Raw genomic sequence first — 25,458 nt, forward strand, 5'->3', positions numbered from 1 at the left:
TTGCGCTGCTCTGCCGACATTCCCAGGCTCCCCCTCTGTGCCCGGCGCTGGGAGGCGCTGGGAGGCGCAGACCGGAGAGGACCTGGGTGGCTCCCCGGGGGCAGGGATGCCCTGGTGTTCCCTAGATCAGGCTGTGGGACGATACAGGCCTCCGTGGACAATCCTGCCTTATCAGTGGGGTGACTTTGGGTTATTCCTTCCGTGTTCTCTGAGCCTGTTTGCTCATTGGGAAGAGGGACATCAGATACCTCCCTGTGTAGGATTACTGTAAGAAGTAAACACAGAAGGTGTTTATAAAGGTTCTAGGACTCACTAAGTGGCACTTAAAATTTTCTCCTTTCTTTAAAACAGATTTATCATAGAATCCCCAGCTCAGACCCATCTTCTGGCAAAACAAGGCAGATCATCTCCACCATCAGGACACAGAATCTTCCCAATTGTCAGCTGATCTCCCGAAGTCACTACTCCCCTATTTACCTGTCATTTGTCATGCTCTTGGCTGCCCTGAGCTGGCAGTACCTGAGCACCCTGTCCCAGGTCACAGAAGACTATGTTCAGACCGGAGAGCACTGACTGGGTACTCGTCTGGAAGCTCAAGTTCACCCTAAAATGGATTGGCCTTTTCTTCAAGAAAAAGGATATTGGTACCCCTCTCCCCCCGTTTTTCCCTCCCTCTTTAATCCCTGAAAGAACTCTGTGGACTTGGGACTTTTAGAAACTGTGACATGCAGTCAAGAAGCTAAGAATAAAAGGGAAGGCTACCTCACCCTTGGCAAGCAGGCCCTTGCGGGCGGTGCTCACGTCTGCGCGCCATGGCTAGCAGCAGAGGGCCGCCCACGGCAGGTCAGGGGACATGGTGGCATATGGGGCTGCTGACAGGTCTTAGTGTGAATCCTGGCTAGAATTCTAATTAAATGTATTTAATTTGAAGCAACCTTGGAATACATGTCCTTGTACAAAGCGAAGTGAATTTTCTCCCTTGGGTTCCCCTTTTTCTCATCATTTCGTTTTATTCAGTTGGTTTGAATGTAGTAGACGTCCGTGTTTTTGGGTCTAGGCAACAGCCCCAGGTTTTCTAAGAAGGCAGACTGTCTTCTGCCCACGAAGGCTAAGGACTGACTTCTGGGGGTTCTGGAATCGCTTCCTGGTTTAAAAGGAGGTTAGCTTTCAGAAAGAAACTGCGGGATTGCTTTGGGCCCCATCGTGGAAGACTGGCCTCCAGTTAAGGCTGACTTTTTAAGAAGACATCATATATAAAGATGTGTTTATAATGAAGAACTGAATTACTTTGCATCTGTCCAGGGCAGCTCATTTGAAAGCCTGGACGAGCACGGCAAATAGGAACGCAAGAATGGAGTGAGTGATGGAGGGACAGACGGCCGTCTGCGGCCCCCGCAGAGCCAGCCAGAGCAGGACCAAGAAGAAGGACCCAACTGCCTGGGCCCTGCACGGCTGTGCCTGCTGGAAATGAGCATGCGGCAGCCTCGCGTCCCTGGCCAGCTTGGGACCTGCACTCCCTCTACCAGCCTGCTGTCCCCTTGGCTGACTCTTAGCTGCATGCAGAAATGTTACTATGTCCAGGATTTTTGTGGGGGTTTTTGTCTTTTGTTTCTTTCTTTTTTTTTTTTAAATCACCAGTTTATACATGGAAGCCTCGAGAAAGGCAAAATGTGTTTTCAGGTGATGGGCTGGAAAGCCAAAGAGCATTTAGCCTCCTTCTTCTAGCATCGCTGTCTGCCTTGAGCCCCGCACAGGCCGGGGGTGTGAGGCACGCTCACCCAGGACCTTACTGCGAAGCAAGGCCTGGGCCGGGGAGGACACGGCCCCTCTCGGAGGGTGTTTGAAAAAGCCCCTCAAGCTGAGGAATCACTGTTGTGGGGCATGAAAGTACTTTCTAGAAGCCGTTCATACCCTCGAAGTATATAGCCTACTCCTCTGCCGCAGTCCTTTGTGTGCGGTGACGTAATCATCGAAGCTGAGGGTTTTCCCCGGCAGGACTGCTGGCCTCGCGTTGTTACACACGTACTCACACTGCTGTCCCTTCGTGTCCCCGGCTGCCACCGGACACAGTGGCTTCGTTTCGGTCCATGGAAGCTGCGGTGAATTGGTTCATCTGAGGGTCGGTCCTGGGCAAACTTGTCACCACGCTGAAGCCAGGCATTTGCCGCACGGGATACAGCTCTGAGCCGGGCTCCCCAGGAATTTTCCTAGTAATTTAAGCATCAGAACTTGGTTTAAGATTCCAAGGTGGGTTGTCAGAAATTTGTGTGCTGAAATGCCGGATGAGTTCCGTAACAACCCGTGTAGGACAGAGAACAACCTGGTGGAAATCGTGGTCTGGGGTGGGTGGACTGGGAGGTTCTTTCCTGGCTCAGTCATGACCTGTGGGACTTTCTGAGCTTCTGTTATGGTTTAGCAGATCTCCCAGGCCCCTCCCAGCCATAGAGTTATGTAACTTTTACTGTCACGGACTCATGCAAAGTCTTAGCTCTTGGGCCCACTCCTGAGTGCTTTGGAAGATCATTTTCCTTCTAAATATAGTTCTCTATTAAAATTGCCAGATAAAATACAGGATGCCCAGTTAAACTAGAATTTGACACACTAGTTTTGTTTTGGTTTAGTATAATTATGTCCCAAATATTATTGCACAGGACGTATTTTCACTAAAAAATTACTTGCTCTGAAATTCAAATCTGATTGAACATCCTTTGTTTTTGTTTTTTTTAAAGATTTTATTTATTTGAGACACAGAGACACAGAGAGAGATAGAGCATGAGGAGGGGGAGTGGGAGAGGGAGAAGCAGACTCCCTGCTGAGCCAGGAGCCCAATGCGGGGCTCAATCCCAGGGCCCTGGAATCATGACCTGAGCCGAAGGCAGGTGCTTAACCATCTGGGCCACCCAGGCGCCGCAACATCCTTTGTTTTTGTTAAATCTGCCAACCCCACCCTCCGCTCCACACTTTAATTAATCAGATGTATAGGATCTCTGGCCTAAGGTCTACTTGAGTTCTACTTACAGGGGAATATTTGAGCTTTTCCTCAGAGGAGTATCTGACCCATCTGAATCTAGGGCTCTAAATTTAAAGAACTCCCTTACAACAGACAGGAGCAAGAGTCTGATCTCCACACTTTGGGAGCTCCTAGAGCTCCAGATACACATGCACACCCATCTCCCTTTGGGAAAGCGCTTGGAGCAATTACCTGGAAAGCCCCATTCTGTCGGAACCCTCTCCCTGGGGCTGGCGTGCACATGTGTGTAGGGGGAGGAAGGGGGTTAGCCATTTGTTAATTAGTCTTAGCAGTTTGGGAAGCAAAGCTCTAAAGCCATGGTTCTCAAACTTCAGCATCTGAATTGCCTGAAGGTCCCAGATTGCTAGGACCATTTGTCTCTCAGGTCTTGGGGAGTAGCCCCCAAACTGGCATCTTTAACAAGTTCTCAGGTGATACACATGCTGCTGGTCAGGAGCCCAGTTTGAGAACCGCTGCTCTAAGGTCTTATTTTTCAGACTCTAATGAACATATGAATCAGCAGGAGTCTTGTTAAATTGCAAGGACAGATTCAGAGTTCTGGCCCAAGTTCCGCATTTCTAACAAACTGCCAGGTGACGGCCACGCTTTTGGTCTGAAGCATAGCTAGCCGACGCATTTTTTTTTTTCTTTTGATTTTATTTGACAGAGAGAGAGAGACACAGCGAGAGAGGGTATCCGACGCATTTTAAAAGTGGAAAAGGTTCAACTATGCGCAGACTTCTGAGTCTAAACTAAACCCACACCCTCCTCTGGGTAATGAACAAAAAGGCATGGTCCCTTCCATCGATCACCTTGTTCGGACAGGCACCCGAGAGAAGCGTACCACTTGTTGAACTGAGGTGACAGGGTGATCAATGAGGTAATTTGAGGTTTATTTAAGTATTGACATTGATCCCAACCCTAAATAAACATGGCTGGTTTTGTTTTCTAACAGACTCCTTAAGCCAAGCGTGCAGATGCCCTGCATTTCATCTGGGTCCTTGCCGTATTGCATCTCCACCGGCTTCCCGGCTGAGTGTGGAGCTGCGGGTGGGCGCAGGGTGGGCACAGGACGGGCACAGGATGGACGTGGGATCATCCGATTGCGTTTGGGGCAGGTCGAATTTGTCAGAACTACATTGAGGTTATGAATGTCTTCCAAATGAAATTTGAGGAATAAAGTAATTGCAAAGTTTGGCTTTGGTAACCTTTGTTAAACGCTTAAATATTATGTCAGGTGTCACAGATTTTTAAGTTTTTCATTTAATTCCGGCTTTCACAAATTTTCCCTTCCATATTCAGCAGGTGTTTAAGAGCTTATCTGATAAGGCACTTCCTGATCCCTAACTTCTAATTCCCATTGGAAGTCAAACTTCCCATGCTTCTAGAACTAGTCCAGCCCTCAGTGGGAAAGAAGTCAGGTACTGACGGGCCAGTGGGATGGGGGGCAATTCTTTTAGTTTCCTGTTCCCTCCAACACTAGTGTACTTCACTGCTTGGGATTCTTAACCGGGACTATGCAAAGCAACAGTTCTTAACCGGCAACGTGACCCAGACACAGAGGGGACTTAGACTAGGACACACAGGCTGCTTCCACCCCGTCCCAAACATCAGCAGCGACCAGGGCGACCCGGCCCTCCGCTGGGACAAATGGCTTCCGGTGTCACCCCCCACGCCACTCCTGTGTGACCCCCCATGCGGGTTGCTGCTGGCTTGCAGCTGGTATGAAACGGACTACAACTATGTTCCTAGCTCTTGAAATTGAGCAGGGGTGCAGCTCGTCGGGCTTGAGACACAGTGTAGGGGATGCAGTTACAGAGCAGGGTTGATGAAAGTGACAGGGAACTAAGAGAGAAACCATGGTTTGAGGCAAGAGTTCCCTGGTTCGAGTTTCAAGGACACCCGGATCCAGGAAAACAGGATTCTGTCGGGTAAGGACGGACGGACCGTGGCATCCCACCAGAACACAGACTTCACGCTGAGGGAGAAAATGTTTTATTGGCACAGTCATTCCTTTCCTGGTTAAATTAACAGAGTGAAGCAGTGATCTTTACAGGGGTAAAGCTGGTTTCTCCCGAATGAGTTTCACTGTATTAGGCTGGGAGGCCGATCGGGTCGTGACCACCTGGTGGTGGGGGAGGGAGACATGGTCTGTGAAGCGAGGACAGATCCTCCAACTGTTCTCTCATTCACATGATCAGCTGAGGTGCACACAAAATGAAACACCTAAAAAGGAACCATGCCAAGGGCATGACCAGAGAGGGTCTTTGCAGCAACACCGCAAAGCTCAAGAGATGCAGGGGCCTTTGGAGAACGGGTTTCCCCCAAGGGCCGCCCCACGGGTTTTCTTTTCAACCTAGTCCACAGCTAGCGAGCTACTTGCTTACAAGTACTGCCACTGGTGGGGACTGGTCTTGTTAGGGACTCCACTTTCTATTCCTCTGGAACGCCTAACAAACCCTCTAGGTCTCGGTCTGGCTTCCCGGTGTGCGCGGAAGGGGGGAGGATGCGCTGGGGTGCGGGCACTAGTCTGGGGGGCGGGGGGTGGAAGGCCTCGCTTTGCTTGTGAGGGTGGCTCACGTCGTCTAAGTGTGCCCTGGGACCGCGGTCCACCCAGCAGGCTGGGAGGTAGCCAGGCCTTGGACATGTCTCCTTGGAAGACGGTTCTGATGGTAGATGCGAGGTTTGGCCCAATCCTTCAGGTCCTGTCTAAAACCTCTTACACCTTATCTCAACTCGAAAGGATAAAAGACATGCCTCCCCATCTCCTCCTCCCCATCTCCTCAACTGGCTATATTTAGGGAAACACTGCCCCAGGGCTGGCAGGACCAGCCCCACAGCAGATTAGATCTTTTTCCAGTACTGGTCAGTGCATGGGACTCCCGCCACAATTTCTGATTCAATTCCACAGTGATCCCGTCCTCTGAGGATTTTAAAGAAGCCTGGAAAGCAAAAATAGGCCTTTAGAGTGTGCTCAGTTTTGACCCTTGCCAAGGTACTCACACTCACAACAGAAAGACTTAGGAGCAGGAGACACCAGCCTAGCCCCAAAGCAGTCAGCAAACCAACCCCAAGGTTGGTTCCTCTCCTGTTTGCCCAGTAGCCTGGCTCCACGTCACGAGGCCTCTAGACCCCACTTCCATTTGACCCACATAAGCAAGCACTGCACCCGGGGCGTGGGGAAGCGTGAGGGACAAGCGACCCGAAGCCACGTCCTGATCCCTACCACCCTCTCTCGGCATCAGCATCTGCCTTCATGGCAAGGGAACCCCCAGGAGGTCACTGCTGAGCCCCAGGCCCAGCGTCTGGAGCAGAGCAGGACAAGATGACCACTCCGTCCCGGCTCACACGCCCTGTGAGCAGGCAGCGGGCCGCCACTCACCATTGTCGCCCCAGTCCGTGTTCCACGAGTTGCCAACCAGCCAGTAGGGCGTGCCATTCTCCACTCCCCAGCCCAGGATGCGGACAGCGTGGCCTCCCATCATTTCTCCAGTGACGTGCTGGTACACTCCTGAGAAAGGGACGGCCCGTTCAGGCAGAGCGGTCCCAGAGCATCGCTCCAACTCAGCTGGCTCCCCGGGCCCACCAAGCCCCCCAAACAAGGTTACACAGAGAGCGCGCGGACGTTCTCTCAGAGGGCTCCAGGGGCTCCCGCCACATGGGGTAATCACTCCAATAGGTTTCTGAAAGCCCAGCACCCAAATATGTTGAGTAAATATTAAAGGGGAGTCCCAACAAAATGAGCTTGTTGGTTGCCTTGAAAACTGAAGTTATAAATTCTAATCTAAGAAGTAAATTTAACATTAACATTCAATTCCAGCTATCCATTCTACATGCTAGGACTCCATGGAAGGATGTATTTGTCAAAAGGGTTCTGTAACTTGCTGCCCTGGGATGGACCCTGCAGGGGTGAAGAGAGAGAGAGGCCGGGGTGGCGGCAGCCGGTGCTGACCGAGCTCAGCGTGCTCACGGGGCCTGTGGAGCAGGCGATGGCCTCACTGGTGAGTTAATCAGTCTGTCAAACTGGAAATGCACCCCTTTAAATTATGGGGGGGGGGGGGGGGAACTGTTAAAAGCACCAGCTTCGGGCGCCTGGGTGGCTCAGTCATTAAGCGTCTGCCTTCAGCTCAGGTCATGATCCCAGGGTCCTGGGATCGAGCCCCGCATCGGGCTCCCTGCTCCATAGGAAGCCTGCTTCTCCCTCTCCCACTCCCCCTGCTTGTGTTCCCTGTCTCGGTGTGTCTCTCTGTCAAATAAATAAAACCTTTATAAAAAAAAAAAAGCGCCGGCTTTATAATCTCGTCTTGCCAGAATCATCTCCCTTTATCCAATGACGTTTCCTAAGAGCAGAGAGCGCTGAAGAGTTCGAGGTGGCAGAACGGAAAGGAGAGAGCAGAGGTCGGCCACAGACTGCTCATCTAGAATGGGGGGGTTTCTAAGGCAGCTCTCGGGCCAGGGGCTGTCCGGTTCCCCGGGGTGGATCCCACAGCCAGGTGCTTCCTGCCCCCCCGGCCCCCTGAATGTGAGGCGTGGTCTGGGACTTCGCCAGCACAATCTGACGTCTTCCTCCGTGATCCAGCCCTGTGGGTCCCTCCGGAACCCACACCTCCCCGGCTCCCGCTGCCATGAGGGGGCAACACGCACCAGACTTGTACATCAGGAAGTCAGAGTACACGGTGAAGGCCGCCTCTACCGGGCCGTTCTTGTAGATCTCTGCCATGATCTCCTTCTCGCTACTGGACATGCTGTAGGAACTGCATCCTGGCAAATGAACCAGCCGGGGGCGGGGGGGGGGTGAGACGTGCCCCCCGCAGCTCCATCTGTCAGCTCTTCACTGACTTATGGGGAGCTGCCAGGTGAAGACTGCGTTTGGGGACTCGTCCAGCCCAGGGGCCTGGGAAGGCTTCCCTGGGGAGGAATGAATGATGGCGCCCGACCGGGAAGCAGAGATTGGGGGGGCGGGGCACAGCTCTGAGGTGGGAGGGGTGGTGAGCACGAGACCCCAGAGGAAGGGCAGAGTGGTGCCCAGAAGGTTCTAGGCCAGATCACTCCCCTGTAAAACGAGGGGCCTGGTCCCTCCAACCCTAAGGGCCTGTGACCAACACATCGGGGATCCTGGGGCCGGATTCGGCACGGAGACAGGCAGAAAACGCAGTGTATTGCTCCCGCTGACAAGACAGTCAGTCACGATCTTCCTTTCTCCCTCCTGTGTTCCTGACTCCAAGGGTCGACTGCCCCGGCCTCTCCCTTCCTCCGGCTCGGGAAGGGTGTCAGCGGGTCCCCGGCCCCGGGGTGCTGGGAGCGCGGGCCCCACCTTACCATAGTGCTTGTCTTCTTTGTAGGACGGGGTGTAGCCGGGCTCGCAGATCTTGCTGCACTTGGGGGTATCCCCCTCCCCTGTGCATGGGGGCCGGGAGCCGTTCACGTGGTGCTCACAGGGAGGGATGGAGTAGGGTCTGCAGCCTGGGGGGCCAAGTAGAAAGGAAGGGATCAGCTGCCAGTCTCTTCAGAAGCCCTCTGGGGGCACAAGGGCAGCACCGACGGGAACAGGAGGTCAAAGGTGCAGCACGAACTCCGTCGCTAAGCCTGCCCTGTTCTGCCCTGGAGGGGACCGCCTGTTTCTACCGGATTGTTCAGCCTCCTGCCCTCAACGCTCAACCCGCACTTTATAATGCAAGTGGAGACCATTCTTCCTCGTGGCTTATAAAATCCAGCTAGCCAGAGAGAGGCTGAGGGCAGACACTCACCTACATGAGATTCATAGAGCCCACCGGAAACCAGGCCTTGTTTTGTCCAGAAGTTCCAAGCTTCAGCAGGAAAGCCCCCATTACAGCTAAGAAAAGAGCCACTCTTTAAATTCACTGTGAGAGAACTTCTAGCTGCTCCCAGGCCACACCACCTGCTGCCAAGGCCCCAGGGTCGCTTACGGATCCACCAGGGCCTTCAGCAGCTAGCCCAATAGCTCTCCCGGGTCCCCAAGAAGCCCACTTCACCCTCCCTGGGATAGTCACCTCTTCCGGGGAATCGCCCCAGCTCCTGGGCCTGCCCACCACCCTCCCCAACAAGACAGAAGGACCCCCGGGTTCATGTCTGCCCCAAACCAGGCCGTCACACAGATTCTCAATCAGCACGCTGCAATCCCCTGGTGTTTTAATACACACGACGCTAATGCTGGGAACTGGGCGGATCGGAATGAGGTGAGGCCTGGACGCTTTTATTTAACTCCCAGGTATTTCTACTCCGTAGCCATATCCGAGAACCATGGCTGTAAAACCAAGGCCAGAGCTGGCAGAAAAGCAGGCACCCACAGTGGGAATTTAGGTTCTGTGAGCAAGCTGGGGGCCCATCATTCTTCGTTACAGAAACGAGGCCCCATTACATTTCCCTGAGCAAGGAAAGGGAACAAGGATGACAAAAACCAGGCCAGAGATGAGAAGTTCAGCCGCATGCTCTGAGACCATCTCTGGTGTGCTCGCACCGAACCACCCACACCCAGCGCTGCGGGCTCCGCCTGGCTTCAGGCGGCTCCCGGAAGGTAGCAGTCACACCGGGGCCTGCTTCCAGACTCCCCCCGCCAGCTGTCTCCGCAAAGGACCGTCTGCTGACCTGGAGTACCACTCCTGTCCTCAGGGAGGCCTCAGCCTGGGGGCTCCAGGTGCCATCCCCAGGGGCCACTTCTGACTCACCCGTCCCCACACTGGTCGCCACAGCACGTGAGCAGGTCCTCGGCAGACACCTCCACGTTGACGTGCCCATTGGTGCGGATGCAGATCCGGTCAGAAATGGCTTCCACGGCCCCAAATGCCTGCGGAAACAAGCCCCACACAGGTGAGCCCCACTCCTGGGCCGTGGGCTCTGCCAGCCACCCCAGCGGAGGACCACAATGGACGCCTCAGACCTTCTTGGGGGCTAGTCTCCCCCCATGTCAGTGAGGGCCCTGGCGCTCGTGTGTGTCTTTAAAGCGGGAGACCAGTCCGCCCCAAATCTACGTGCGCACTCAAGTTCGTTTCTAAAACGTGGGTTGTTGTTAACATAAAACAGCTCATACAGAGGACAAATACTGTATGATTTTACTAACATGAGGTATCTAGGCTGGTCGGTAAAAGACAGAAAGTAGAAGGGTGGTTGCTGGGGGGCTGGGGAGGGGGGATTAGTGTTTAATGGGGACAGTTTCCATTCTTACAAGATGGTAAGAGCTCTGTGGATGGACCCCGGTGACCACATTTCCGATAACGTGAATGTACTTAATGCCACCGAACTGCGCTTAAACATGACTAAGACGGTTAAATTTATACCATGTGTACTTTACCACAGTTAGAAACTAAATTAAGATAGCTCATTGATACGGATGGGATACGTCTTCATGAAGCAGAGCAGAGCTCAAAACTACTGGTATCTGCTGACGGTCTGGGACAGCGTGTCCAACAGGGAAGTAAAAACAGCTTCACCACCCACACACGTGCCACACCCACACTCCATGCAGAGTGCTTTGCACATCGACTCTTCCACCTAGTTCTTGCAATAACTCATGACCACAGGGATCTTCATGATTTGTATGTTGACAGAAATGGAGACTCAGCAAGTTTACTAACTTCCCTAGTCACTCACGGCTGGTCGGACAAGTGCCCCCTGCTCCCCATGCTCGGGCCCCTCCCAGTCAGCAGGGCCTCACCCAGCAGGATCCACAGGAGCCCTGGTCTCGGATCTCTTTGATGGTCGGGCAGTTAGGCCACTGTTCCCGGGAATCGAAGCTTTCAGGCAGAATCATGTTCTCGGCAAACCAAGTTCTAGATAAAGGAAGGCCTCCATGACAAACTTGCTGAGCAGGGAGCCCGACGCAGGGCTCGATCCCAAGACCCCGGGATCACGACCTAAGCCGAAAGCAGACGCTCAACCGAGCCACCCAGGCATCCCCAAACTCTCATCTTACAACCCTCCCCCGTCCCCGTAGACATCAGCGACTGCCGGCTGGGCCATCACGTGGAAAGGGAGGCACAGGAAGGACAAGCTGAAGGTGACATCTGCAGAGATGTCCCCTGGGAACTTTACACAACCAAACCAAACCAAGAACTCTACCGTTCAACACATCTTCTCGTTCCCTGTGCTTCCTTCTAGTCTTATTTTATGGGATATTTTTCAGGAGTTTGGCCACAAGATCCATATCACTGTGTTTCTTACTCCCCTCACCCCATCCCGGGTCTGCCCAGGGTCCTCACAACATTTTTAATATCTTCCCCGTTGTGTGATGTCCCATAACTACTCCGTCCACATTGGCAGATATTTCTAATGCTTCCTATAAGAGTAGTATCTACTTGAAAATGCCCCATTACAGAATTCTCTAGAAAAAATGAAACATCAATGGCAGATCAGATGGCTTTTCTTAGAGTCTCCTTCAATTACTCAAGACTGGATCCAGCCAGGTCACACAGGACAGACCCAGGGCCTGCCCACTGGCCTCTGAGACATGTCGAGAAGCACAGTAGGAAACACGGCACCGGGGGCTGAGCCCTGGCAGGCAGAGTCTCGCAGCTCTGGGAGAAGGGAGGCTTCTGGATGCCAAGGAGGCCTTCTTACTCCCTCTTTCCCGCGGTCCCAAACACACCCCTGCTGTTCATATGGCAGCATGGCAGGGGCAGCCCTGTATCCACCCCCAGGCAGCAGGCACTCACCTCTGGGGCAGCTTCGGCCCACCCAGGAAGGTGCCACATAGCTTCCTCAGGTAGCTCGGGTCCACATTGTGGAAGTTGTGTCCAGCCTGGAAGAGAGCCCCAGCCACAGCAGTCAACAGAGGGGGTGTCCAGGGCTGGGGGTAGATGAAGGCCTGACAAGGCCAGGGGTCCCGACCAGCTCAGCAGAGCAAGGGGACTTGGGGCATTGCTATAGAACAAATGCATCCCCCCAAATTCATGTTGAAACCTAACCCTCAAGGTGATGGTACCTGGAGGTGGGGCCTTTGGGAGGTGATTTGGTCACGAGGGTGCAGCCCTCATGAACGGGATTAGTGCCCTTCTAGGAGCCCCAGGAGAGCTGGCTTGCCCCTCCCAGTAAGGGAGGCCCTCCCTAGAACCCAGCCATGCCGGCACCCTGAAACTGTACTTCCAGCCTCCAGAACTGTAAGCGATGCATTTCTACTTATGCACCACCCAATCTGTGGTACTTTGTTACAGCAGTGTGGACGGACTGAGACAGGCACCCCTCACAGCAAGCGAGGCCCCGTCCCAAGGGAGCCACCCGGGGCGGGGGGGAGCAGGCGGGCACGCAGCTCCCAGACCACTGGGGATCTTCTCTGATCTGCTACATTTGCTGAGGTCAAGAGAAACCCTCTGCAGCCCTGAACATGGCTCATTCTTCGTCTCTTTATTCTTGCAGTCCCTGGCCTCGGGGGCTGGGCAGAAGCAAGGAGCTGCCCGATGAGCCTTAACAATTACCATGGTGGGGGAGCAAGGTTCAGGGTCCTCCTGGCTGTGAGCACTTCCAGAGCTCGTTTAGCCCCCGTGCACCACCACGCACACGTGCGCAGGGGGCAAGGAGCGGGGAGGAGGTTTGCACGGTCCGCAGTGGCCACGACTCTCAATCAGGCCCACTCTCCGGGACAGACGGCCCTCTGGGCCACGGCTGCAGCAACCACCCTCGGGAGGCGGAACGCACCAACCGAACCCCTGCGGCAGGGGCGCGCACAGAAGCGGCGGTCCCCACAGCTCACCTTCCACGTAGTGTTACGTCTGTTAACGTAGCTGACCAGCTCATCCGACAGCGGCTGGAAAGGCGGCCTGCTCTGGGCACCAGTCAGCACCACCAGGCAGCCAAGGGTGGCCAAGAGCTGCCACATTTTGGAAGCTGGATCTTCGATTCACCTAGAAAAGACATCAGGATACTTCAGTTCAAGTACGTAACATACACAGGGGTGCCATCTCAGGCAGCATGGTTCTGGGGCCAGAAACAACTCAGGGGCTCCATTTCTCGGTCTCCTCTTCGGAAATGTGTGGGTGTGGGGGGGCAGAGAGCCCTCGAAGACCAACAGTGCCCCTGGGCTCCCAGGCCCCGTCTCAGCAAAGTCCCAATCTGTGCCCATAGCACACAGGGCCGTGCTGTGGACTGAATGTTCGTCCACCCCAGCCCCCCACCCAAATTCATGTGATGGGATTAGGAGGTGGGGCCTTTGGGGGGGTGATTCGTCATGAGGATGGGACCAGTGTTCTCATCAAAGAGACCCCAGGGAGCTCGCTCTCACCTTCTGCCATGGGAGCACACAGCCAGAAGGGGACCCTCACCTGACCGTGCCGGCACCCTGGCCTCAGACTCCCACACTGGGTCCCAAACTGAGAAACTTCTGCTTAGCAGCCACCCCGTCTGTACTGTTCTGTCAGGAGCCGCCCAGGGGGCTAAGTCGGGCTGTGTCCGCGTGTCCTCCAGATGCCCGGGGCCGGGACAGAGCAAGCTGCGGGCAGCTGGGCCTCCTGGGCGCCCCCCCAGCCGTTCTCAAGCCGGGCTCACCGTCTGATGGCGCTGCTCACTGGGTGGCCGGCGGCTATCTCAGGAGCTGCGGGGCTGGGGCCGGCACAGCCCTGCTGTCCCTCAGAAGCCCAGGGCCCAGGCCCCAGGCAGCACGGACGCCTGCATCCGCAACCCATCAACAGACCCAGATCTTCGGGCTAAACGGGGGTTCAGGGCCCTCCCTGCTGTCGCCCAACTGCCTCTCCCTGGGTTTGTCGAGCCAAGTTTGAGACTCTTCCAGGTTCGTGCTCTGAGACAGGAAACAGTCTTGGGTGATTAGGTCCCAAGTGGAGGACCACTGAGATAAGAAAAACGCGAAAGAGAATCTACTTCCCCAGCCACACTCGGGGCATAAGACAAGCCAACAGAGGCCAACGAAGCTCAGTAGCACCAGGGGACAGAGCCAGTCTGGCCAGTGGCACAAGTCCGGGACGTTCTCTGGTTTTTCCAGTTTTTCCAGACGGGTCTTTCCAGGAAGGGAAGCCATCACACCAGTCCTTAGATCTCAGACTGGCTTGCAAGTCAGACCAGCCCCGCCTCTGAACCATGCTCTTAGGCAAGGAGCTCTAATGAAAGCAAGCAATGTTCCAGGTGCCACAGCCCCGGGGGCCTTGTGGGACACCTGTGTGGGGAGCAGGGGTGGAAGGGGGAGGGTTTCCTGTCCCTGACCCCAGCGGCTTCCAGAGGGACCCACCTCCTCCCAGGACACAGGGTTCCCAAAGATGCACTGAGCATGCAGCCTCCCACAGTGAATTACAGTTGAGGCAAGACTTAAACTTGACTGCTGCTTACGCCAACAATTCATCCCAAAGAATAAAGACGTGACAACAGCAAACAGTTCTGGAAAAGAGCACGGATGGAGGCCTGCCCTCTGGGGTAGTCAACATATTATAAAACCCTGGCTGACACTGGCCCAGGAACAGTCTGATCAACAAAACAGACCACTCTCCATGGGGGGATTTAGCTTTCGTGGCACAGGTGGGAGGGGCAACGGCCCGTTTCAGTGGATGACATTTCGAAAAACACAGTAAGGCTGAATCTTTACACAGGAAGTGTTACACGGAACAGGGATCTTAAGTAAAAACAAGCTGTATGAAGAAAACAGTAAATGCACTTTAAAAAACTGTAGTATCAGAGTGAGAACCATCTACGATTGACAAACAGAACTTTAAAGGGACAGTGCTTGATTACAGGAAAATAAAGCCTCTTTTTCTAGAAAAACAAAACAAGATAAAAAGTGGCAAACTGACAAAACAGTACTCCCATATACTTAAAGCTTCATTTCCTTAATATGCAAAAGGCGCTTAAAAACCTGAATAAAACCAGAATAGAGAAATGGCAAAAGGACACACAATGAATTTATAGAAAAAGAAGTACAGGGAGCCTGGGGGGCTCAGTCAAGCGTCTGCCTTCGGCTCAGGTCATGATCCCAGGGTCCTGGGATCGAGCCCCACATTGGGCTCCACACTCAGTGGGAAGCCTGCTTCTCCCTCTGCCTCTGTCTCTCTCCATCTCTCATGAATAAATAAAATCTTAAAAAAACACAAAACTACAAATGGCCATCAGATATCAAAAGATACTCAAGTAGTTGAGATTAAATGAAGGACTTGCAAAGGCTGGGCAGCTGGCTGGTTCCTGGCGGCGGTCAGACGTGGGGAGGCAGAAACGCTGGGCTGCTGAACCCCGGCAGTAAGCACAATCATGGAGACGATACCCGGGCCATTTCTATAAATTTTTCGATCTGTATGCCCTTTGGCTCAGCAATTTGACATTTAGAAATTTATCCTACTGGCCTCAAATTCAAAGATACAGGTATACAGATGTTTACTAAATATTCTCTGTATAACGAGAGACCAGAAACAAAGCCAAGTGTCTAATAACAGAATAACTGTTATGTTACAGTAAATGATTAACAGAACAGAAAGCGGCCATTCAAAATGAACTAGGTGAAGTGAATCATACTGTACGGATGAAGTAAATATGCCCAAGATACATGTAAGTGGGAAAAAAGCAAGTAGCAGATGAGTCAATGGTAAGCATGTGAGCCCATGAAGCAATGTACATGCCTATTACCGTTACCACATGCAAAACATCAAAAAAAACCCAAAAACGTGAATAGTAGTATGTGTGGCAGGGAGACTTATTTTTCACTATCTTTTTTTAAAAAATTAAATGAACATATTATATTCAAAGTTTTGCTCTTTTAGGAAGAAGAGTAGCTAGGGCTACCCAAAACCCTGAGCTCCCAAATGTACTTCCAGTTGATTCCTAGTCAAAGTGAAGCGTTCTCCTAGTGACTTTCGGCTCAGAACACTTAACCTGGGTGCCTGGGTGGCTCAGTCGGATAAACGTCTGCCTTCGGCTCGGGTCGTGATCCCGGGGTCCTGGAATCGAGTCCCGCATCAGGCTCCTTGCTCTGTGGGGAGCCTGCTTCTCCCTCTCCTCCCCACTTGTGCTCTCTCTCACTATCTCTGTCTCTCTCTCTCAAATAAATAAATAAAATCTAAAAAGAAAATTAAAAAAAACCCACTTAATCTTCTTGTTTTCAGTGACTCACGGGGAGGCTGGTGCTCCCATGACCACGTCATGGACCCACATGGTCTCCCAACTGTTAGGTAAATGTCTCGCTGTGTCCTCACACGGTGGAAGGAGCAAGGGAGCTGAGGTCTCTCTCATAACATCTTCTGAGCAAAGAAGCAAAGCAGTCGGGTTCCCTTTCTTTATCTGGACACCCTCCGACTTACACTGGGCGCCTCCACATTTTCCCACGATAGGAGAACCTAGCGGGCGAACACTGGAGGGTACGCTCTGGGCACATAGGTGTTCAGACCCATGCCAGGAGGGCCAGGCCTGCTGACAAGCCCGCTTGAATCACACCTGGGAGGGTCGCCCTCCCCGGCTTTCACCGTGACCTGTGGGAACGTGGCGGGGTGCTAAGGCAGCCCCATGTGAATGCTCCCTACAGGTCATAGAGGGCCATCCCCAGGTGACGCCCGGGGGCTCTGCCACCTGCTGAGATGTTAAATCATGAGCAAGTGGAGAATGGGAGCAATTCCATGATAACATGGACTTGAAACAAGCTTTCTCTGGTTTTTCTGGTGGCAGAGAACACAGGCACCACCCATTTCCCAGACGGTTCTCCGTTTCTGGGCCAAGGGCTGCCATGGCCACAGCCAGGCCAACTTCTGAGGCCTGCCAGGCCCCCGCAAGTGAGACTTTCATGCACTTGCCCTTCTCTTGGTTCCACAGGTCCTCCTCCGTACTTCCTGTCAACGTCAATCTCCCCATCATAACCCTGCGTCAGGGAGACCAGGGGCCCCAGCGAACTGCAGAGCCATGAGCCTGGAGGGCGGGAGCTCAGCTTGAACCACTAACTAAAAGCCCCCCTAGCACTGAGCACTTGGACAACTCGTCCTTTCAGCCCAGCATCCCAGGGCTGTGGCGTTTGGGAGTAAGTCTGGATTGGGGTTCAGGTAGTGAACAGCTGCTGTAGCCTATGGCGAGGACGAGCACTGGGCTTGGAGTCAGGAGACCTGGGTTCGGATCTTCCGCTTACTAACTGTACACCGTTGAGTACCAACCTGCACTGAGCCTCAGTGTCACCAGCTGTAAAATAGGGCTGATGACCTTTCATATCTCCAGGTGGAAGTCCAGGGCTCCACGACAGCACCTGCTCTATAGTAAGAAAGCGGCGAAGGGCTGCTCGCTTGGGCACCCTCCATCCCCAGGTGCCACCCACCACCCTCCTTTCTCCCCTCCCTCCCCCTGCCTCACCCCACTGCCAGCCTGTGCCAAGTAACTCCAGTCCACTCCAGACCTGTCCACAGTACCTACCTCTACATCATAAGAGTCTGAATTAAAAATGAGGTTTGAACCTCAACTGACCTCCAACTGGGCTTCCATTTTTAGAGCCCAGGAGACTGCTGAGCCTTCTCTGGCTAGAAGGGACAGACGCAGATATCCCGCGTCTTCCTGCATTCGCAGGAACCGTGCGCAGCGGACCAGCGACAGCAACTGGCTAACGCAAGCTGTGCGCCCAGCAAGCTGGCCGTGGGTCCTACGGCCTTTGCTGGAAACACAACCAGCTTTCGCTTCCCCTCTTTGGGGCAAACACTTCCCGTTTTCTCAGTTTTGTGTTTTGTGGTTTTTTTTAATTACAGGACAGAATGAACAGAAAGTCCTTATTCTGTGAGAAAAGAAGGGCCCAAACTGGGTAAGAAGAGTGCAAGTCACCAGACCCGCTTGCAGGGCGTGGACACTGTGGGCAGATGGTACTTCCAGCCGTCAGGCAGCTGGTCTTCCTGGGTGGACCCCTCTGGCCCTCTGCCAAGCCAATCCCTGGCTGAACAAGACAGGCTCTCACATTTCTTCCCTCTTCAGGCCCCTACAGCACTCGACAGTTTCCATGGAAGCACATCCCACTGAATGCCAGGTGGTCAGCTGATCCTATTAGCTGCCCCCCCCGCCCCCATATCATAATCACTCCCCAGACTACTCTGAAGCCATTCCTGGGACTACTGTGGACCTTGGGACTCTAGAATGAAATGGAATGAACGCAGGGGCTGATGCCAAGTTGCAGAAGGCTTCGGTCCTGATATTCTCTAAGGACATGGAATCAGTTTGGGCTGCTGCCGAGATTGATTTTTACCAAAGCTTCCTTAGGAGGTCGGAGAGCCCTCAGGAAGACTGGATTCTCAATCTGTCCCAAATCTAAGGAGACAGGACCTAGGTAGCTGGAATTTCCAAGTACGCCCAGCTGCAATCTTCTGGGCCATACAGAAACAGATGAATGGGTGTCCGGCACAGCTTTCATGCCCTCCTCCGCTCGGCCCCGCCCGCTGCCGGGGTTCATGTACTGCGGGCCCCCCTTCACAGCTGGCTCTAAAGGACCAAAACCCGAGGGCCTTGTTTTTGCCCAGAGCCACGGAGCAAGGCTGTGCCCTGCAGATCATCAGCAGAGCGCCTGCAGACGAGGGGGACGGTGGGCAGGCAGGAGCACTGGGAAGGTCTAGTGGGACCTTGCTCTTGCTACAGAACTCGGCTGCGACTCTCTCTCACTTTCACGGCAGCTGTTCCGGAAGTTTCGAGCCCTTCGGTGCACTACCTACACACCAGAACTAGGCAGCTCTTCATTTCTTCCGACAGCGACTTGCCGAGCGACGCCTCCGCGGTGGCCAACACAAGCACCTTCATCTCAGCCATGCTCCCCTCGAACTGAAGGCGACCTTGCCTCTGAGTCTGAATCACGGCCTTGATGTTTCCTGTCTCTGCTCAGAATGGAAACGCGTCCAACTGCTTCCTGGCTTACAACCTTCAAATTAAAAATAACAAAACCAAAAGGGCTCCCCGTCGCCAACTGTCTCCTTAGAGCTGTGAGGATGAACGGGCCCCAGCTGGCGTCTAGAGCCAGGCTCCCTGAAGCTGAACGCCCCCAGGCAACTGTTGTGTGACCCAGAAAGGGCAGCCACTGCAGTGTGGCTCAGAGCCCTGCAGGTGCCAGGGGAACCAGGGGAAGCAGTGAGAAGGCCCCACCCGGGAGCGTCCGGGTGGCTCAGTCGGTTCAGCGTCTGCCTTCGGCTTGGGTCATGATCCGGGGTCCTGAGATGGAGCCCCACGTTGGGCTCCCTGCTTAGCAGGGAGTCTGCTGCTTCCTCTCTCTTTGCCCCTCCCCCTACTTGTGCTCTCTAATAAATAACCTTTAAATTAAAAAAAAAAAAAAGGAAGGTGGCCCCACCTGCCTCACCCACGTAAACAGTTCAGGCCATTCACAGGTACTCCCCCTGCTGCCCACCTGCCAACCATCTGTCCCCAAACCGGGGAATTCCCACCGGGTTGAGCAGGGCAGGCCTACTCAAACTCCTCTCCCACAGTGCCTGGAAACCATCTAGTTACAGCGCCCACAAACGGGAACACTGCTTAAGATCAGCCACAGCAGCCCACATCCCGCAAACGGGAAAATTACAACCTTGGGCTTCAAATAATGGACCCCGGGAAGGCCCTTGGCAGGTGCAAATTTTTGTACTGTTGAGAAACAAGAATTTGGGCAAAGCTCTGGAAGCTTCTGCTCACCAGCTTTGCTCACAGTCTCTGATACTGACTGATACTGAGATGCTAAAGGGGGCATTACATTCTCAAGTCTCTGTTTCTAAAATGGGCATACCGCCTGGATTCTGAAGGACCTTAGGACTACTTTATACAAGCTTGCACAAATCCTTGGAGATTTAAACGAGATTAGCGTTCCACGCCTCCCCAGCTCACAGGAGCACCGTGGCTCTAATTCAACTACAGGCTAGATCTCATCTCCCTGCAGGATGGCTGGGTACTCAGGTGGCTGAGACACTGGAGTGACAAAAGCAAGCAACAGAAAGTCGCTGCCTCCCCAGCTGGGTCCTGGCTCCTCTCTCGAGGCCCCGCGAAGACGTACTCACCTCACGAGGCTGCTGGGAGATGGAAGGAGATGGTCTTTTCCAAAGTGCCTTCCACGCAGCACTCCTGATGATGGACTGCCTGCCACCAGGAAATGGTTGTGTCCTCACCGGTGAGGGGAACACACAGCTCTCTACTCACAGGCCGGGCGATCCGTGCCATCCCAGGCTAATTTTTTTTTTTTTTTATTCTCAGAAAAATGATCATCACCCTACTTTTAGCAACAAGTCCTTAAATACTGGTTCATTCTGCTATCTTGCCCACCATAACAAAGCACTCCCAAGCACCCACAGGGCTCAGTGGAGGAAAAGATGGCTCCCAGCTGATGTCTGCCGATGCCTCAACCCCAGAATGGCCAGGGCTCCTGGCTGGCACCACCCTCCCAGGGCTTGTGCAAGCCCAGAGGCTGCGTGACTTGGGTATGTGTAAGCACACCCTGCCCAAGCCCAGGTCAGAGGGTCACAGAGAAGCCCAGCCCCTGCTGGGTCTCTTGGCAGAGTAACTCGGATGTTCTTGCAGTGCTTTAGACTGGATCAGTTTGCTGTTTTTGGTGATATCTACCCCATCCTCCTCCCCTTACCCTTGCTAGTGACTAGGTTATCTTGATGGCCAGACTGAATGAATTAGGAGCCTGGTAGAGACAGATAACACAGGCAGGCAGCTTCCTCGGCACCCCGCAGTCTGAAAACAGTAATGCTGGGAAAGGACCTTTGGTCTTGTATCGAACTTCTGTTTTATAGGTGAGGGATAAAGTGGTGCCTGAGAAAACGCCAGAAGCGTGCCCTGAAGAGTGTATCTGAGTAGGTACGGACAATTACCAAGAGATCAAACTCTAAAATTACACCACAATTATTTTAGCGACCCCTGTCATGTCACAAGCTTTCAGGAGCCTCAGTGTTCTCATCTGTAAAGTGGAAGAGTCAAACTGCACTACCCAAAATTCACATGCATTCTGAAAGTTAAAAAGAAAAAAATTAGAAAAGGTTATCTAATTGCAGAAGTCCAGATACCTGTTTGGATCTAAAGAAACCTCGGTGAGTTCTAGCTGTTAACAAACACATTAAAACTACAAGCACTGTTGGGGCGCCTGGGTGGCTCAGTCGTTAAGCGTCTGCCTTCGGCTCAGGTCATGATCCCAGGGTCCTGGGATCGAGCCCCGCATCGAGCCCCGCATCGAGCCCCGCATCGGGCTCCCTGCTCAGCGGGAAGCCTGCTTCTCCCTCTCCCACTCCCCCTGCTTGTGTTCCCTCTCTCGCTGTCTGTCAAATAAATAAAATCTTAAAAACAAAAAAACAACTAGAAGCACTGTCAGTGATCAACTACAAAAATAGAAATCCTCACTCATCAACGATTTCCGAGAGCAAAGACTTATTTGAATTCCTGGTCACAGAAATTAAAAGAGAGACACCATTTCAAACCCATCTGGTTGGTAAAAATCAAAGTCTGGTAATATCCAGTGGTGGTAAATGAGGAACAGGAACCCTCACCACTGCTGGTAGGACATACTGGGAAAACTTGAACAGCATTCTATCAGTATCTAGCAAAACGGAAGAGGCACACATCTTATGACCCAGGAATTAACTGGCCTTCTCCTGCTTTTGCCCTAGAGAAACCCTTGGGGGTGCCTGAGAGGTACAAGGATTTACTGCAGGCTGCCCTGAACAGTGAGAAAGTAAAAACAACCTGTCCCTCAGTAAATACTGTGCGTTTAAGATGCATGAACTAGAGTTGCATTATCCATGTAAATAATAAACCTCATTAACACCAGTGGGAAAGGATACAAGCAGCACCATCACAATTTTATCACTTTAGTAACACTGTTCATGGACTGATACAAAGTATTAAAAGTACCCCCGAAAACGTGCAGGAGAATTATAAAGAGAAGACCAAGATAGGAGCTACCACGTCCCCGGGGAAGAGCAGGAAGAGCAGAAAAAGGCAGGGGGGCAGTAATGGACTTGCAGAGCAAACAAGCTGAAACCTGCCTCCCGCCTGGGGCCGTGTCCAAGAGGAAATGCACTCCTTGTGAACCCCACACAAGCCTGAGCTGGGGAAAGGGTGTGGGGATGAGGCTGGAGGTTAGAAACGAGACTGGTTAAGTCTAAATATATACTGGCATTTGATCCCTAGGTGGGATATGAACATGAACAGCCATGGAAAGACCCAGTTTTTATTGCCCACACAGCCTTTCTTAGGCAGCTTCTGGAGTGTGCGAGGAGCTGAAACCAAGAGGTGATGATGTACTCGGGACCGGGTGTAGACACTGCTGCTGACTGCCTCCCAACATCCACTGAGTACAATACCCACCTGCATGTGCCCCATCTACATTCATCAACTTGTCAACCCCCACCACCTCTCTGCACGTGAGGCTGAACCATATGAAAAGTGCCTGATTTCCATCCTTCTTGATCTAGAAAAATCCCCAGTTCTTATCATCTTCGCATTTTCCTTATGTCAAACTATCTAAAACAGGCAGCAGACATATCGAGCCCTTACTCGGAAATAGCCCAGTCCTTCCCTCCCAAGGACCCTAGGGATATTCTACAAAACCACAACTCTTTACCACATTTAAGAAAATCACCCAACAGACGCCCCACAACTCCCCTGAATGTGCTCTCCCTTGCTTCTCAGTCCAACTGCCCAACAGGAATACAAAATATCTCCTAGCCCTAAAATGTGTGCAACTTCCTATCCCCACGCCCAGGTCCTATAACTGAGGAAAGAAAGAACCAGTCTAAGAGAAAGGCCTCAGCTCAAGATGCTGAATCAGCAGCACATGGACAGGTTCATCCTGGGGCCCAAGAGCTTACCCCCCTCACCACCCGACCAGTCTGGAAACAGAGCTGTCCTGACCCAACAGCAGGGGAGTTACTGGAGCTGGGGCTGGGCTGGCTTGCGAAGCCCCCAGATAAGGGATCTACACCCTTCCACTGCTGAGGGGCAATACCCCAGCTCTGGGGCAGATGCCCAAAAAGATTGGAGCAGAAGCTTTCTCCAGGGCACCTTTAACTCTCTTTGGGAAAAGCCACACAGGTGGGGTGTGTGTGTGTGTGTGTGTGTGTGTGCGTGCGTGGGAGGAGGGGTGGTGCAGCTCAGCTTCTTTCTCTATAAAGTTCAAGGGCTCTAGGTCACCCTCACCAGTGCCAACAGGAAACAATTCTCAAGGTGCCTGGCTGGCTCAAGGCAGTAGAGCATGTGACTCTTGATCTCAGGGTTTTGAGTTCAAACCCCATGGTGGGTAACCATGCCTACTTTAAGTAACCAAGCCTACTTAAAACAAAACAAAAACAACAACAAAAACCCACACAAAAAAAATTCTCCATTATTTAAGGATGTTATGGAAGAAAAGCAGCCCTTACCCAACCAGACACCCTTCTAAGCCTCTTCACATTCTTATTCTGAATGTATAGACTCAACAGGATGAATGCATCCCAGATGCATTTGTGTCTGATGAAGGCACTTGATCCATTTTTCTAAGGTTAACTAAAGATGCTAGGTCTCCATTTGAACCCCACCCCCGCCCCTCCCACTGGTGTGAGGGACTCCTAGAGGGATGTCGGGCCTGGGTTATTGTCCTTATGCTTGCACAGCCTGTTGGCTTCCTCAGTGCCAGGGGAAGAGAATGACCTAGGCCCACTAAGGCAAATGCAATTCACATCCACCTGGAGGGCCTGCTGAGCGCCCCCCAGACTCAGCCACTCCTCACTGCTCCCCAGATGCTGCCTCTCCCAGGCCTCCAGGGTCATTAACTGAGGGAAGAGGTGGTGCCCCAGGGACTCTGCCCTACTTTCTCGTCTCTCAAACAGTCCTGGGCCTATGGAAGGCGGGGTCTCCCTTCCACCAAGTCGAGAAGTAGGGAGTGGCATCTTCCCCCACCTCCCAGGGAGAGGGCGACTAGGGTTCCCAAGCCCTTTACCTAGTCTCCTAACCCCTCTGCTTAATTTGTCCTCCCATCAGTGGATTTAACTCATCCTGTGGCCTCCACCCTCCCTGCTCCACCCAGTTCCAGGTTCCAGTTTTCTGGATTCTATCTTCCGGGGTCCCTAGAATCGTGCGTGTGGTTTTGTGCAGAAAGTTGCCCAAGCAAACTCTTTGGAATAAGAAAACACCTAAAACAGATGTAGGGAGACACTATGATCTCAGCAATTTCCAGAGGAAACTGAGGCCCGGAAGGAAGCTCACGACGGGCTGGGGAGCTAGATTCTAGCCAAAAGTCACCTGGATCCAAGCCAAGCTCTTCCCGCAAGCTCCTCCCGGGCTGCTTCCCAGCCCGACCCCGGAGGCGGGCGGACCGTGGGGGTCGGGGTGAGCCCACGTGGGGTGGCGAACTCAGCCCTAGCGGAGGGGGCCGGCGGGCGCCTGCTTTCTGGCCGGAGTCGGGGTGGGTGCCAGGCTGCCCGCCGGGGGGGGGGGGCCGAGGGAGAGGGAGGGAGGGAGAGAGAGAGAGTGTGTGTGTGTGTGTGTGTGTGTGTTTTGCTTTCCTCACCGCAACGACTTTTAGGAGAGTGCGAGCTGCCACCCCTGCCCGCCCGGCTGTGACGGCCCGAGGGTCCCCCGCCCTCTCGCCCGCCCCGGGGATGCCGCGGGACCGCGCCTGGGCCTGGCGGGGGCGCCAAAGCTCCCCCCACCCCGCCCCGGGCTCCCCTTGCCCCTCCAAGGTCACGTCCACCGCGGCGGCGCCGCACTCACCGAGCCCCGCAGCCGAGAGCCTGGGCCTGCACCCTGCGAGCGCGCGGGGACCCCGCCAGCGCCGGGCCGAGCAGCCGCCGTAGCTTCCCGGAGGCTGCCCCCGCGCCTATTTACCGCGCCCGGCCCCGCCCCGCGCGCCCGGCTGACTCGCCACGTGACGGCTGCGAGCCCGGGGCCCGCCCCCCGCCCCCGCCCCCCGCCCTCCGCCCTCCGCTCTCCACCGCTCCCCCCCCCCCCCCCCCCCCCCGGCCCCGCTGCCTCGCGGACTCGGCGCCCGCCTCTGAGCCGCTGCGGTTGGGCTCCCCGCTCCGGGACTCCTCCGCCTCCAACCTGACCGAGGGGGGCCAGTGGGGAGCGGAGGGGAGATGAAGCGGGGAGAAATCCCCCAGGGGCCGCTGCCGCCTGAAAGCAGCGGAGCAAAGCTTGATGGATTCCTGCTTGACTGTCCTTTATTTCGTTCATTTCGGAAACCACTGACTGAGTTGGGGTATCATGATAGCAGGCCTCCCAGAAGAGCCTTAAAAGGCTCTGTTAGCGTTGATATTCTGAGAACATGCCTATAAGATCCTCCAGTTATTAACAATAAATGGGTATGAATTTCAGGACCTGCCTCAAGATTTCTATAGAGAAGGGACTTAGGGGCAGAAATCTGTGGGAAAGAGGGGTGCCAGACCTGTCCTAAAGGGGACACACACACAGCGAGTACACTGTTTTACTTGGAGTTTATCTGGGGAGTGGCTAGGGAGGCTGATGGAGATGGGGTGGCTCAAGACGTGTCATCCCCCCCCCCCCTTCTAATCCTTTTGACAACTTTGCAACCTAGGTATGATCCCAGTTTT

General features: G+C 53.7%; 2 protein-coding genes across 4 annotated transcripts in view; one reads left to right on the plus strand and one right to left on the minus strand.

Moving 5' to 3' along the window:
* Positions 1-960, plus strand: part of FDFT1 (farnesyl-diphosphate farnesyltransferase 1) — a 33,512-nt gene extending 32,552 nt beyond the window's left edge. For both annotated transcript variants that reach the window (XM_035022677.1, XM_035022676.1), the window contains one exon: positions 352-960. In XM_035022677.1, coding sequence (XP_034878568.1) covers positions 352-573 — 222 coding nt within the window. In that variant the 3' untranslated portion in view covers positions 574-960. The remainder of the gene's footprint in view (positions 1-351) is intronic.
* A 4,029-nt stretch (positions 961-4,989) lies between these two features.
* CTSB (cathepsin B) lies at positions 4,990-24,726 on the minus strand. Of its 2 annotated transcripts, none has more exons than XM_035022678.1 (10): positions 24,620-24,726; positions 12,714-12,864; positions 11,680-11,765; positions 10,683-10,797; positions 9,697-9,815; positions 8,758-8,843; positions 8,330-8,473; positions 7,655-7,771; positions 6,393-6,521; positions 4,990-5,952 (listed from the first exon to the last, which is right to left on the minus strand). In XM_035022678.1, the coding sequence occupies exons 2-10, from the start codon at positions 12,837-12,839 to the stop codon at positions 5,855-5,857; spliced, it is 1,020 nt and encodes a 339-aa protein (XP_034878569.1). In that variant the 5' UTR covers positions 12,840-12,864; positions 24,620-24,726; the 3' UTR covers positions 4,990-5,854. The 2 variants fall into 2 exon arrangements, with proteins under 2 accessions (XP_034878569.1, XP_034878570.1); XM_035022679.1 differs by lacking the exon at positions 24,620-24,726 and adding an exon at positions 19,933-19,987.
* Positions 24,727-25,458: the final 732 nt, after the last annotated feature.

The sequence above is a fragment of the Mirounga leonina genome, unplaced genomic scaffold (genome assembly GCF_011800145.1).
Source record: "Mirounga leonina isolate KUSES-001 unplaced genomic scaffold, KU_Mleo_1.0 Mir_176, whole genome shotgun sequence".
NCBI lineage: Eukaryota > Metazoa > Chordata > Mammalia > Carnivora > Phocidae > Mirounga > Mirounga leonina.